Raw genomic sequence first — 15526 nt, forward strand, 5'->3', positions numbered from 1 at the left:
ATCCTCTAATCACTTGTCTTTCTGGAGACCATCCCCATCCTAAGGCTATCTACGGGGCCCACCCTAAATCACCTCATTAGCGTACATTCAGGTGTGCTCAAAAAGGGGCTTCTTATAAATAACAAAAGACACTCCTATCACTCAGAAAATTCCAAGTGTTTTAGAAGTTTTGTGCCAGGAATGGAACAAAGACCAAATATATTTCTTTTTTTTTTTTTTAATAAAGTTCCTAGCACAGCAGTAAGTCAATAGATGTTAGTGATCTTTTTTTTTAAGATGTTTTTTCCTTTTTCTCCCCAAAGGCCCCCAGTACATAGTTGTATATTTTCGTTGTGGGTCCTTCTAGTTGTAGAATGTGGGACGCTGCCTCAGCGTGGTTTGATGAGCAGTGCCATGTCTGCGCCCAGGATTCGAACCAACGAAACACTGGGCCACCTGCAGCAGAGCACGCGAGCTTAACCACTCGGCCACGGGACCAGCCCCCAAATATATTTCTTATTATACCACATCTGGGTTCCTTGGAATTTGCAGATGAATTTCAGAATAAGCTTGTTGATTTATGAAAAGATGCCAGATGAGATTTCGATAGGGGGTGCACTGAATCTGCAGATCAATTTGGGGAATACTGCCATCTTTACAATATTGGGAGTTTTTTTAATTCAAAAAATATTTTTTCAAAGATCAGAACCTGAGCTAACAAGTGTTGCCAATCTTTTTTTTTTTTTTTTTCTGCTTTATCTCACCAAATGCCCATGGTACATAGTTGCATATCTTAGCTGCACGTCCTTCTAGTTGTGTCATATGGGATGCCGCCTCAACGCGGCCTGAGGAGCAGGCCATGTCCGCGCCCAGGATCCGAACCGACAAAACCCTGGGCTGCCGCACCAGAGCACAGGGACTTAACTACTTGGCCCCGGGGCTGGCCCCACAATATTGTTTTTTGATCCATGAACATCGAATGTCTTTCCACTTATTTAGGTCTTCCTTCATTTCTTTCAACAATGTTTTTTAGTGTTGAGAATGTAAGTTTTACACTTCTTTTGGTAAGTATAAATTTAGTATTTTATTCTTTTTGATGCTATTCTAATAAATCACTATTTTTTAAACCTATTTTAAAATATCTGAAATTGAGATGTATCTTACAATCAAAGGTCTCTTAGCATTATGCCATAGTTCAACTAGCAGTAATTTTTTTATCTTAACGGACATGACTGTGACTTATAATCAATAGCCTCTTAGATTCAATATTATATGGTATTAAATGTGAAATGTCTATAAAACGTTGAAGTGGAAATGAAAAGTAGGCATTTGGATATATCAATTTAGAAATTAGAAGACAGGCTTGAACTAGACAAAGAAATGTGGGAGTCATCAGAGGTTCATTACGTAAAGCCACAAGAGTGAATGAGATTCCTGATGAGAAGAATGTAGAGAATAGTGTAGAGAAGACAAGAGAATCCAGGTTGCAGCCCAGAGAAATCTCAGCAAGTAGCAGTTGAGTAGAGGAAGAAGAGCCCACAAAGGAAACATTTTGTTTTGAGTTTATTGTTGTCATTATTGCTGTTACTATTTGTCACTAGATGGAAGGACTTACAGGGCTAGGACCTCACCTCTTTTGTTCTCTAATGAACCCCTGAGCCAAGCACTTTACTACATTTTGATATTAATCTACATGTCACAGATAAACTGGGGAAAGTGATTCAGAATAATCTATGTTTATTTGAGAAATAATGTGTTGATTAACCACCAGCTCTTTCACCCCGGAAAATCCAACATGAACACAAGTAAATAAATAAGGCTTTCAGATCTTCAGAGAAGCACTTTAATCTGATTGTGATTTTGGAAAGAAAATAGGCACATGATTATTACATATTAACGAAGAATGTCTAAAGGCACAAGAGAAAAACAGTCATAATAAGTACTGTAGCATTCACAATTAAAACTAGAAATGCGTATACAAATCCTTGTAAGGAGTTTATATCCATTTGCTGTCACATTTCTATAATATAAGTAGGACACCAGCTGGTAGCAATGCTAATTCATCCGCCATTCATTGACTGTTTGTCACTTCACAGATGTTGAATCTTAGCCATTCCTTTTTTCATTTTTTTCCTTCGTATTTCAAATGCCCTAACCATCATATAAAGTTACCATAATACCATGTCTTCTAGGCAGTGTTCTCAATCAGGGGAGATTTTCACCCCAGAGGACATTTGGCAATGTCTGGAGACATTTTTAGTTGTCACAACCTGACATGGAGTGCTATTGACAATAGGAGGTAAAGGACAGGAATACTGCTAAACATCCTACAATCCCCAGGACAGTCCCTCATAACAAAGAATTCTCCAGCCCAACATGTCAACAGTGCCAAGGTTGGGAAACTCTACCAATGGGGATACGTTTATATATACAGTCACGTGCCGCTTAACAACAGGGATGTGTTCTGAGAAATTTGGCAATTTCATTGTTGTGCAAATATCATAGAGAGTACTTACACAAACGGAGATAGCATAGCCTACTTCACACCTAGGCTTTATGGTACTCATCTGTGGGATCACCATCGTCATATATATGGTCATCACTGGCAGAAACGCCATTTTTTATGGCACACAACCGTATATGAAATATCTGGGGGCAAAGTCCATAGTTTTTACCAAATTCTCAAAGCATAACTCAAAATTTAAGAAACACTGGCTTTAGTGGATATTTCATCTAGGCCTTGGTAACAAGGGACATGTTAATCCAGCTTCACAACTGAAATCACCTCCCTAGTTAAGAAGACTTCCGTCTGCCAGCCAGATTTCTCTCTTTCCAGTGTCCACTCTCATTCATGGCTAGACAGACACAGCTCTTTGGATTTCTTGTCTCTAGGTACTTGGAAGACAGTACCTCGTCTACTCCCATTAGTCAGGTTAATACAACTATTAATGGTTACGGTGACTATGAATAAGCTGTGGTTTCATGATAGGTCAACAGAAGACCTGCTTTCTTTAGACATATCTAGTTCATTTGGTTAGCGTCCATTTATTCAATGTCCACTATGTTTAACACAGCTAGGCACTGGGTACATGATGATGAAAATTAGGTTAGAGTACTAGAGAGACATTAATAATAAAACTTAAACACAATCTAAAACTGCAATATGGGAGCGAGGGTATGAAAAGTGAAGGCGAGAGGAACTGAAATAAGGATGAAAACTAAGGACTGAGGGCCTGGCCCCCTGGCAAAGCGGTTAAGTTCGCGCACTCCGCTTTAGCAGCCCAGGGTTCCCCCAGTTCAAATCCTGGGCGCAAACATGGCACTGCTCACCAGGCCACGCTGAGGCAGCATCCCATATATCACAACTAGAAGGACCCACAACTAAAATTACACAATCATGTGTGTGGGAGGGGGGCCTTTGGGGAGAAAAAGGAAAAATAAAATCTAAAAAAAAAGAAGTAAGGACTGAACAACCACATCATCGTATGTCATCCAAATGCAGCAAGCTGCTAACTCCCTCCTGGCTATTTTAAACAATTCTGTAACATCTATATCCCAGGCCAGGTAACTTGGGATGTACTTACATTTGACTAAAATTTCCAGGGCACTGAAAGGCAAATTTGGAAGAGTGGGAGCTATGGAAAAGGTGAGAACACCAAATACCAAAGCTTGCTTTTTTGTAATTGTTGTTACGAATGGATCTAACTAGAAACTAACGTGCAAACCAATGTGCGCGTGTGGGAGAGCAGAGATGAGGAACAAAACCAATGTCTAAAATGCCTCCCAGATACTCAGCAGATTTTGTAATCGTTACAATCGCCATCGCTCTTGATTCCGATATCGGAAGTTAGAAGTCGTGGTCTGTAAATCAAGAAAGGCAAAAAACTCAACTTAAACATTCCCCCAAATATGAGCAACTCAGTATATCGTTAGTAGTCAGCCTAAACCGGTCAGGGAGGCCTAGCCAGCAATTTTTAGACAGCCAGCCAGGCTTGAATTGAACTCACAAAATACCCCAGGTAGGTAAAATACCCGGGGTTTCCGTGGGAACCGGGTAAAGGGCGGCTGGTGAGAGAACAAAGGCTGCGCGCCTCACTTCAGGGCCTCACTGGGGGCGGGGGCGGGGGCGGGGGCGGGGGCGGCGGGGTACCCGGGTGGCTGGCTCCGGGTCGGTGACCCAGGCCGCCGCGGCGCTGGCGCTCCTCTCCGGGCCGCTCCCCCGCCTGGTGCACAGGAGGGCGCCGCCGAGACCGGAGGCGCGCGATGAGGGACACAGGAGCCGAGGCCCGGGCACTGCCGGAGTGAGCCAGCCAGTGACTTGTGAAACACGCTACGAACCGTGACACACCGGGACCGAGATCACGCGGCTCGCAGGACCGGCTGAAGCCGCCCAGGTAGAGCACGCGGGCGGGGAGGGGCGCCGGGGACACAGGGCGACGTCCCCTGCAGTTCCCGTTTCTTACGGGCCGCCGTCGCCGCCAGGCTCCGCCCCCTCGCGCTTATGTAATAAGGGCGCGCTGCCATTGGCCCACGCGACCGGAAAGGGCGCAGGCGTGCGAGCGGGGTGGGGGCGGGGGATGCGGCCGCAGCTCGCAGGCGAGTGGGCGGGGACTGCGAGAAGCGGGCGGGCGCTGGGGCTACTGGGAGAGCTGCGCGGCGTGCGCGGGCACGAGGCGGAGTGGCCTGCCCCGGCTGAGGCGGCGGCGCGCGCGGCGGCGGGCGCGAGGCGCGGGCTGTTGTGCTCCGGGCTCTCCAGTTTCTCCTCCTCGGCGGGTGGAGGAGCCGAAGCGGTGCTGGGCGCGCTCCCCCGTCCTCTCCCTCCGGCCACCTCCCCCGGCCCTCTCGCGCTGCGCGGTCTCTCCGACGCAAGACTGTCCCGGCCCGGGTGAGCGGCTGTGGGGGCGGCGCTGACGCCGCAGGACGCCTGGGAACCGGGTGGGGGCCCCCGGCTGGATCGGCAGGGACTGTGGGGGTCACCGCAGGTCGCAAGAGGCCGCCGGCCGCCCCCGCCTCCCTGGGGACCGCCGGGCCCGTCCTGTCCCGGCGCGGGCCGCGGGAAAGAGGGGCAGCTCGGGCGCCTGCCAGGCCCTGCAGGTGGCCGGGTCTCAGGCCGGCCGCGGGAGCGGAGCGGTAACCTTACTCCCTGGCGACAGCAGCTGGCCGGTTTCTCGGGGCTGGGGCTCCCCGTGGCCGAAGGGGCCGGGTGTCGGGCAGCCAAGGCCTCCAGGAGGCGCGTCTCGGGCCGGGGTCCGAGAGGAGTGGCGGGTCGGTGGGGGCTGTGTGGCTCTTCGTGGCTGAAAAGAGGAAGGGGCTGCCCGAGGCGGGAGAGGCAGGTTTGGGAAGGAAGGTGGCCCGGGCTGCAGCTGGGATCAGTGAAGTGTGGGGTGAAACAGACTTTGCTCCTGGCTTTCATTCTCTCCCCTTTCCAAAAGGATGTAGTTAAAAGCTAGGGTCGGGATGTTCATCACTGCCTGGGCCTCTTCGTTTCAGATGGTTATGGAGAATGATCCTACTTCCTGGATCAAGAATTTTTTTCTCTTACTCATTTGTTTTGATTTTAAGAGGATCTTTGGGGCAGTGCTTACTTGTTGCCTCCTGTAAGAGCTCCTCATTTTAGAACTCATTCGTTCCACTTCCCTCTTTGCAGCCCCCTTCGGAAAACCACACTAACGAATTCTATTAAAAACCAGCAATAAGGTATTTGTAAATGACTTCTTGCCCCTCAGTTTGTCGCATTTAATCAAGGAGAAGTTATGCTTAAGATTTTGTAGAAAATTCAGTTGGCTGGAGAGCAAGTCCTAAGTTGAGCTGTCCAAAAGCAGGTGGCTTGTTCGTTTGCATTTCGGCTTTCAGAAAGGAAATCGATGCAGGGTGTTGTTAGAAGTTAGGGGCCTACCTCATGTTTTTAGACTGATTCGATTTCCTTTACCTGGTGTTAAGTTTTCTGTTTTAAAAATAAGAATAAGCAACTACAGTTTTTTTATTAAAGTTTTTATGGCTGTTTTGTTAGGATTATTAGATGACTGGAAAATGGTTAAATCTATGCGTATTATATTTTAGGCGAAGTTCTAAATGGAAAAGTTACTAAGGTACATCTAATGACTTTGCTGTGTACAGATCACTGGGTGAAAATGTTATTAAAATACTTAATAACTTCTAGTTACCAAAGAAACTTCTGGAATTAGTGGCGTGCCATTTTGTAAGTCTTTTTCAATGTAAAACAATTGAGGTTACCCACAAAATCGATGTATTAACATACACAGTATACATTGTGTGGAAGAGTTCAGATGCGTGAGAGGACCAAAGTAGTCTAACATAGGGAACTGATACCAAGACATTGAGACATTAAGAGCTTTATAAAACATTGGGATACATAAAGTTGAACACCCAACTACTGTCGTACGAATGATGCAGAAGTGTCCAAACCTGTTTCCGTGGGAATAGGTTTGTAAGCTTGCCGTAAGATTTGGACTTAAATATATTTTAAAAAAATCATTCCTTTGGCTTGGATTTAATAAGGATTTGCTTTTTAAAAAAAACTTAGATGGAAGTTTAGTCTTCAAGGACTAACACATCTGGTAGTATTTACCATTATTTGGGAATGGGGTTTGTATATTAGGCTAGCATACTAAACATTTCTGTAATTTGTTAAAATACTCAGCTGGCTTCCTAGAAAAGCATTGATCCTCTTCTATATTTTATTTGACTTGCAGTTCAGTGTTAAATGCTAGTGAGAATTTGTCCAATTAGTGTATTTATTTTTTCAGTTTCCTTTTTTTCTTTTTGGGAGAGAAGCTCAGGTGTTTCAATGAAATACTTTGCCCTTATATCCATTAAAGTTAGGGTTCCACTCAGAAAAAGCCAGCACTGCTTTCTGGTAAAGTTGATGTAGATCTGTTGTATGTTCATGTCCTTCAATGAGTTAAAAGTTTAAAATGTAATTGCAGTGCTAGTCAAAGCTATACGTAGGAATTCCACTTAAGACTCAATTTTGATTATTTAAAAAGCAGCTGAGACTCATTATAGACCCTTTATGAACAGGTTTAACTCATGTTTAATAGACTTTAATTTTAATGAAAACAGTAAAAGTAACTTTTTTTCAGTAACTTAATTATTTTTAATCCGTGTTGGTACATTTCAGCCTGTCAGAAGTAAAAGGTGGTAGGTATCTTTCATTTTTGGAAAGGTACTCCTTCCCTTTTTACGAGGTTCATTCTCTCAACTGGGAACTAATTTAATCTTATTTAATAATATGTCCAGCAATCCTGCACAGACCAATTTTTTAGAAGATTTAGAATAGCACAGTAGTTTTATGAAACCTAAGTATTTAAGAGAACAATTTCCATTGCTCCTGTGATCTCCTTTAGAAGCTTTAGAAGATGGCTCTTATTTCTCATAAAGTTGGAAGAAGCTCAAGTCACAACAGTGAATACCAGAAGGGGAAAAGTATCTTTGCAAAGTGATCAAACAAGTGATTGGGAAGGGAGCTAAACTTTTTTGGTGAATTTTTGGAGATTACATATAGCAAAGTGCGCAAATCTTAGGTGTAGCTCAATGAATTTTTACAGATGAACACACTTATATAACCATTACCCAGATCAAGACATAGAACGTTATCAGCACCCCATAAATCCCCGGTTGTGCCCTTTCTTCCGAGTCACTACCTCTTAGGTTAGCTTTTCCTGTTTTGGACTTAATACAACATATATTCTTTGCATCTGGCGTCATTCCTTTAACACTGAGATACAACCTTGATGTTACTTGTAACAATAGTTCCTTCCTTTTGCATGCTGCATAGTATTCCCATTGTATAAATATACCACAAGGTATGTATCCATTTTACTATTAATAGGTATTTGGACTATGTTGGAAACTGGTGTTCTAAACATTCTTGTACAGTCTTTTGGTGTACATATGTTTGCATTTCTGTTGGATACTGTATACGAAAAGTGGAATTGCTTGGTTATGGTAGAGGGTGGACAACTATCAGTTTTCCACAGTGGTTATACCAGCTCATCCTCTAGTAGCATTGTATGTGACAATTTGAAAACCCATGCATTTTAATTAACAACTGTTTCTATAAAACTTAAGGCTTCAACTCTGGAAGTGTTATCATACTTAGATTACTCTATGTTTGAGTGAATAAATCACTCTAATGCCTCAACTTCTGTTTTTAGATATGGCTCGTGGACAGCAGAAGATTCAGTCTCAGCAGAAAAATGCCAAAAAGCAAGCTGGACAAAAGAAGAAACAAGGACATGACCAAAAGGCTGCTGCCAAAGCTGCCTTAATATATACCTGCACTGTCTGTAGGGTAAGGGGCATTGAAAGACATAGCTTTCCAGTGGGCAAGTCTTTCATTAGAGATGAGCTTGTATAGGTTAAATTTTTGCAACCATGGCAAAATAAATGCTTTACTTGAAATAGTAGATTTGAGAGCCAGTAATCCATCTTCATTCAACTATTCAACAAATATTTTTTGAATGGCTCCTATGGCCAGGCACAGTGCTCTAGGTGTTGGGGAAAAGAATGAACAAAGTAAATTCCCTTTCCTCCTGCAGAATAAAGATGTCTTCTTAAGGGCAAATAATCCACCTTGAACTTTGTAAAGAAGTCAGATCTACTTTCTTAGTTAGAGCTATGTAAGATGCTAGTGAATATACCTCTGTTTTATAATTAGCTTTTTTCTTTCTTCACTACATCCATAGTTAGAACGTCTACAAAACTGTATAGAGTATATTCATGTTGAGGGCTTTTACTAGGATTAATATGTTTTATTAGATTTGAAGAATGATCATGACAGCTACTATTGAGTGCTTACCATGTGCCAGGCACTGATCCAGGTGTTTTACATATATGAGCCCATTAATCCACACAACCCTATGAGAGAAAGTACTTTTCTTCTCATTTTACAGTAGAGAGTAAACTGAGTCATGGAGACTAAATTAACTTGTGCGGGGACACTCAGCTAGTATGAAGAAGAGCTGGGATCCGAACCCAAGCAGTCCTGCTCCGGAGGTCACCCTCTGGACCGCCATACCACATTACCTCAAAGAAGTTTTCTTTAAGTCCCATCCAGAGTCTCTGTCTTCCCTGTTTGTTTAAGCTCACCACCCTTGAAGTTAGTGAATAAAAGTGCCAAGGGAGAAATACATAGTGAGGTTGGTCCAGTAGACACACACACACACACACACACACTCTCTTTTTTTTTTTTTCCCCCCCCCAGAGCTCTGTTACCTGGGTAGGGTTGGTGGTATGGATGGGAAGGGATCTTGATAAGACATGATTCCTGGACTAAAGTTTATCATCTATTGAAGTCATTAGTGATGAAATAGAAGTTCCTAACTATATAAAAGTTCTCATTCATCTGAGAGGAAATCTGTTACATTAAATATCTTGTTCACATTGAGCTTTGATATACTTAAAATAATGAAATTGAACAGTTTCAGATTCTGTTTGGAAAGAAGCAGGATAAGAGTAAATTTCACTAAATTACTGATGAAGAAATACTTTGACCTAATAGTACTAGAGTAGTTCACATGTTTAAAAACACGAAACAACAAAAAAACTTTTATTTCTTGTTTTGTCTAATTGTGTTAAAGAACAAATAATTGAAGGTTCTTGCCCGGGGAAGTTAGTATAGTGTAATATTTGAGAGCTGAAGTATGTAATTCTAGGTTAAAACAGGTCTTGGGCAAATTAAACTCCAGGTTTTAATTTCCTTATTATGTAAAATGAGAACAGGAGGAACTAATTTAAGATTACTAGAAGCTTCTTTGAGAATGCAGGTAATGTACTTAACATAATACGTGTTCAGTAAATGTTACCTATTGTTTACTGTTAATCAGTTAACAGAATACTTTATTCTATGTGACCCACCCCTTCATATGTGAAATGTGGGAATATGTTAGGAATTTCTTTGTTACAAGGTCCTTTTTCATATGCCAGCCACTAAGTTACAGTAATTTAAAAGTGTTTTGCCATAATTATCTATCATCATCAGGATCAGGATTTTACAAGTTGATACATTTTTATTTCATGAATTGGGTCTAACTCTTCTTTTTTGCACAATTTTTAAAATTAGACACAAATGCCAGACCCTAAGACCTTTAAGCAGCACTTTGAGAGCAAGCATCCTAAGACTCCACTTCCTCCAGAATTGGCTGATGTTCAGGCATAAAGTTGTTTACAGGTAATTGACCTTTTCTTCTTTTTATTTCTTAATCTCAAGGTTGTATACAAGAGCAAAATTCTGTAATTGTGAAATTAATTTCTACCTTCTGGCTAAAACTTTATTCTCCTTTTTAAGTTAATGTTTAACTTTACAGTTGTTAAATGTCTGTTTTTCTGGACCATATCGTTTCAATATCTTTGAAAAATCTTAGTTTTTACGACTAGCCAAAAATGAGATGAGGGGATGCTGAGCAACTCTCGTCCAAGAAGGGAAGAGACTTTTCAGCTTAAAGAAAATAACTTACATAGGTATTTGAGGGTCTTGCTCCCAGAAATGCTGCAGACCAATATTTCTGAGTGCCTTTTTGGAAGTATTTTACTTAGTGCTTAGCAAAGCTTATAAGTGCATTAAAATATAGGGCAAAATGTAGTCGTATACTGTGTAAACTTGGTAGTTGCTTGAAAATAATCAGTTTACACTTTCTGTGTAGTTGGGTTTTTTTCCCCCATCAGTGGTGAGTGATGGAGTGGTTGTGTCTAAGAATTATTTCCTTTTAAAGTAAATTCATCAAAGATCTATTTATAAAATCCAGTTAACAGATATATCAGACTAACTTGATAGCTTAGGCATATTGTGCTTCTTTTAGACATTTGAAATGCATATAAGTTGCATTTGTGCAGTGCTTTACATTCACTGAAAATTTTGCTTATATTTTATAGGTGAATTCATGACACCTTTGACTCTTCTCAGACCTTAGGTAACAAACCTGCAGCTGCTTTTCTAGCAAACTGTTGATCAGCAAAAATAAAGGGGCTACAGAAACACTCGTTTTTATGCTGTTCCCTTTTGGGCTTCATGCAAAGACAATTCTGTGTAAATGTACAGTTGACTCTGATTTGGAAATCTGAAAATCAGTCCATCCTTGTTATAAAAAATTTTTTTACAATTGTAATTATATTGATGTTCATATTGTGTAAAATAACTCATTTAATAAAGTAGTACTTTGATTTTACAACATCACAGGATAAATGGTTCTAGAAATTCTGTTCCAACTTTCCACATTATTTGCCTTATAAAAATCTAATGAATTCTTCAGCTAGAATTGCAAGTGCAATTCTTGTCTCCCTTTCTCAGATCAGTGGCAGGTTCATTAGTTAAACTAAAACAGATTCATTCATTAAATTTTTGCACAGTATTTTATCGGCAGCTGCTGATCTAGGTGAAGAGTGACTTACCTGCTGCCTTAGTATAGTGCAATCATGTGTTATTTCCCCCCTCATTGTTTCCTTTGTTTGAGGTTGGATATATCAACTTGCTGTATGATCTGCCAACCAGGTATACTCTGTAGATAACTGATAAATTCCTAAAGCGGTTGGATTGTCAGTGAGCCCTTCTGAACGATTAGCTTCTGAAGAATATGCCATAATGAAATAATCAGTGAGCCTGTTTAATACAAAATACCACGGAACGTATGTGAACTGGTAAAGGTCTATCTTTTAGAAATTATACTGGATTCTTTGGAAATTCTTGGAGTTCTTTAATTTGTAATTGAAACTCAAGTTTTGAAGGAGTTTTTGGAAGTTATCAGTGATTTGGCCAATTTTATGAACGGATTTTGCATTAACAGTAAGATTGGAATGACTTGTGGCTTGGTTAATTTATGGAACGTTCTCCCTCTTTTCCTTTTAAGTTGAGTAGTTGATTTTAGGAGTTTACTTTGTGCTGGTTCCTAAAATCAAAGACTGTATAGTATGACTTCCATCTGAACTAGAAAAGTATTAAAATAGGCCAATATCCACATTCTTTTGGCTGTAAGGATGGGGAAGTGTGTTGGTTCAGATGAATGAGGTAAATCCTACTGAGTTAAAGAAGACTGATTTTAGGGTTCTTCTAAATTGCTTTTGTCAACTATTAACTTTACGAGTGACACTGCTGTAACTCAGTTTAAATTTTAAAGTTAATATATTAGGAAGAACACTCAAATATTTACTGGTAATCGCTTAGAGCTGCAAATATGATCCTGTGGATTACAAACGCATCCCTTTGTGCTGTAACTCATCACTGGATTGGTTTTGTGGCTGTGCATATTCTGCCCACCTTGTTGTCTTCACTGTAAGTTTAAAATAAGATATTTCCAAGGAAAAGCTTCAGTGGTGATAGTTTCTTAGCAACTCCTATCCTTATACTCTTACTTTGAGATAGTCATTTTTTTCATGTATTTAATTTCCTAAGCTTCAGATTTAGTGTCTGTTATTTCCCAATATGTTGGTTACCAGAATATTAGAATTTGCCTAATTGCTTGTGGTGGGTATTATAGAAGTTCTGGTTAAATTACAATTTAAAAGTTTTTAAAAGTGCTTTGAGCATATGTATGTTTATGTTTAGTAACAAATCATTTAAAAACCATTCGCAAGTTTTGGTTTAATTTTTTTTTCATTTGTTTTACCAACTGTAATTTAGAATAAAAGCTTTTTGTTCTTGTATTTAAGCCTTTTTTATAAGCAGCTGAAGACACCATATTTACCTTTATTTAGATCTCAGTTGTAGGGCAAGAGCTACATTGATCTTTCATAAGATATTAATTCTCATATTTCATGTGAGGATTATTAGTACAATCTCCTTTTATTGTGTTCGAGTTAAATCTGCTGTAAGGGGAAAATTACATTTCTTAAACCTCCTTGTTATTTAATTTGAAGATTCTTTAACAGATCACAGCAAAGTTTGTTATAAAACTGTTATGGTGTCTTCAAAGACTTGATAAATTACCCTGAGAGAGACTCGGTCCGTTTGTATGCTGTATCTCCATTAGTTGCCAAAAGGAAATGGGGTTAAGATTAAACTTGTTTCCATTCTCCTTCGTATGGATCTGCATCCCCATGTTTAACTGACACAGTGGGGCTCAGTTGTGTGCTGTAATGTCTTATTAAAGAAGATGTTAAAACTAAACTAGTCTAATTTCTTCTACAATTTAGGAGTTTTTATATTACCTCTTCCCATTTTTTTCATTTCTTGAGTGTAGAGCTCGGTAGTTCTAAGGGTGGCAAGAGATTTCTTTGATTTCTCATTGTTTTCCCTGCAGTCTGTCTATTTTGGTTCTATGGAATACTCCTTAAGAATGAAAGGTGGAACCTTGCTATATAGAATAAGTGTAAGTTGTTAGAAGGGGGAAGTAATTAGCTACTAATATAAAAATAATACTAAAACGAAAAATGCTTAGATCGATTAGTTGAATTGAATGGATGAGTCCTTAATGACATTGACTCAGATTTGAGACAATACTTTTGGTTTTATAGTAAGATACTGTATAGCTAATTAATCACATCATAATTCAAACCTGAGATGTATGTAGCATGAATAAGATAGAATTTACCAGCACTACCATTTTACCCAAAAAACCACTTGTTCATTTTTATTCATATGTGGAATATACTGTATTTGTTTTGAAATGTGGTTATTGGAGAGCGAGGCCTTTTTCTATAATAGAGTAATCAACTGCAATCAAAACTATAACCGAAATGCCACATTTAAATTACTGGATCTGAATCAATTCATTTGTGCCAGATTTTTTATTTTGGGGGGAGTTTTTGATCTGGTTCGGTTTTGGTCAGAGACATACTTTTTAGCGTGTATAGCAATGAAGATCAACACTAGGGGGTTGTGTTTACTGTGACTTTACATTCTGAAATCTCTCAGGGTGATTAATTTTATCTATTGTAAAAGTTTCAGAAAAATCTTAAGCGCTTCCAATGTGTAGATTTAATAAAACATCTATCTACTTGACTAAGGAGATAGATGTTTTGTTCATAAAACTTCAACCTGTCAATATTAGTGGTGGATTACAATATTAAACTGAAAATTAAATGTCTTCTATTTTAAATGTTCTTTGGATAAGCTGCTTACTGAGTTACCATCTTTTGGGGGTTTTTTGTTTTTGTTTTTGAGTAGCCATTCTGTAGCTATAATTTTTTGTACGTAATATGGCTCCAAATTTAAAATCTGCACATATAGAGACAGACTTAACCATTTATTTATATCCATATGGGCATAGCTACAGTGTGAAGTAATTATGCTAAAATCATATTACTGTCTAATCACTTTTTACGTATACAGCATTGTTGTTTCTATACATGAAATTATTAATAATGGCTAGATTTTTTGTAGAGCAAATAAGTACCTCCCTTTATCACTATCTTCTGTGTTGTAAAATTCAGAATGAGACTTGCATTTTGGGTTCTACTTTACTAAACTTTAATTAGTAGGAGGTAGGCCATTGTAATATTTCCTCTATAACAATGTAACAGTGTTTTTCAAAATGAGTCTTACAGCTAGGGACCATACATCCTGGTCTGCCAGAGACAGTCTTGGTTTAAATATTAATTTAAATATTACATATCAAATTAATAGTAGAAATTAAGATGTCTCATTATAAATCTTAATATTGCCTCCTTTTACTTACACACACGTCAAACAGTTTATAGCTTACCTCTCAAACAACTGAAGTGTTTTTTTAAAATGTAGGTTTTAAAAAAAATTCTGTGATACTCAGAAGTTCTTACTCATTGAATGGGAGCATGTGATACTGGTGAGATTTGTCTTTTAAAGGCCTTGAATCTATGTTTATTTTTTCATTTATCCTACTGAAATTTAAATATCTGGTAAAATGTGCTAGATTCCAAATTTTGAAATCCCTTTTCACAGGCATTCATATAAACGTTATATTGTTTGTACCAAGTTGTTCAGACTTTTGTTTCCTGATCGTCATTTCACCCAAAGGACTTATGGAAGATGTCCAGTTGGGATTAGAGGTACTGCCTGTTAGCATAAAGCACTTTTACTGAGAAGGAAGGGAAATCTGCAGCATTGGCTGCACGTTAGATGTCCTTAGGGCAAATCTTCTGATTTTGATAGAGGATACTTCTACATATTACTTGATCTGGATCTCTGAAGTTTTCTTTCGTATAAACTCTTAATTTTGGAATATTTTTAGACCTACAGAGAAGTTGTAAAGGTAATACAGGGGAGTTCTCATATCGTCTTGCCCAATTTCAGTTTACCCTAACCTTATAATTTCACATTACTGTGGTATTTGTCAAAACTACTGGTATGTTAACATTAACTCCATTTTGTCTATTAATATCCTTTTCTGTTCCAAGATCCAATCCAGAATGCCACATTGCATTTAGCTGTCGTTCCTTTGTGGTCTCTTGTGGTCTCTGATGATTTCTCAGTCTTCACCGTGTTTTTCATGACCTTGACAGTTTTGAGGCGTATGGAGATATGTTGTAGACTATCCCTCGGTTTGGATTTGTCTGATGTTTTTCTTGTGATTACATTGGGGTAACAGGTTTTTGGAAAGGAGACCACAGAGGAGAT

The 15526-nt window shown here is 39.4% G+C and overlaps 1 protein-coding gene across 1 annotated transcript; it reads left to right on the forward strand.

The window, feature by feature from the left end:
• The first annotated feature begins 4629 nt into the window (after positions 1 to 4629).
• Positions 4630 to 11173, forward strand: ZNF706 (zinc finger protein 706). The gene is made up of 4 exons (XM_046642345.1): positions 4630 to 4864; positions 8157 to 8293; positions 10064 to 10171; positions 10873 to 11173. Exons 2-3 carry the CDS (start codon positions 8159 to 8161, stop codon positions 10157 to 10159), a joined length of 231 nt encoding a protein of 76 aa, XP_046498301.1. The 5' UTR covers positions 4630 to 4864; positions 8157 to 8158; the 3' UTR covers positions 10160 to 10171; positions 10873 to 11173.
• The last annotated feature ends 4353 nt before the right edge of the window (positions 11174 to 15526 follow it).

The sequence above is a fragment of the Equus quagga genome, chromosome 16, assembly GCF_021613505.1.
Source record: "Equus quagga isolate Etosha38 chromosome 16, UCLA_HA_Equagga_1.0, whole genome shotgun sequence".
NCBI classification, from domain to species: Eukaryota; Metazoa; Chordata; class Mammalia; order Perissodactyla; family Equidae; genus Equus; species Equus quagga.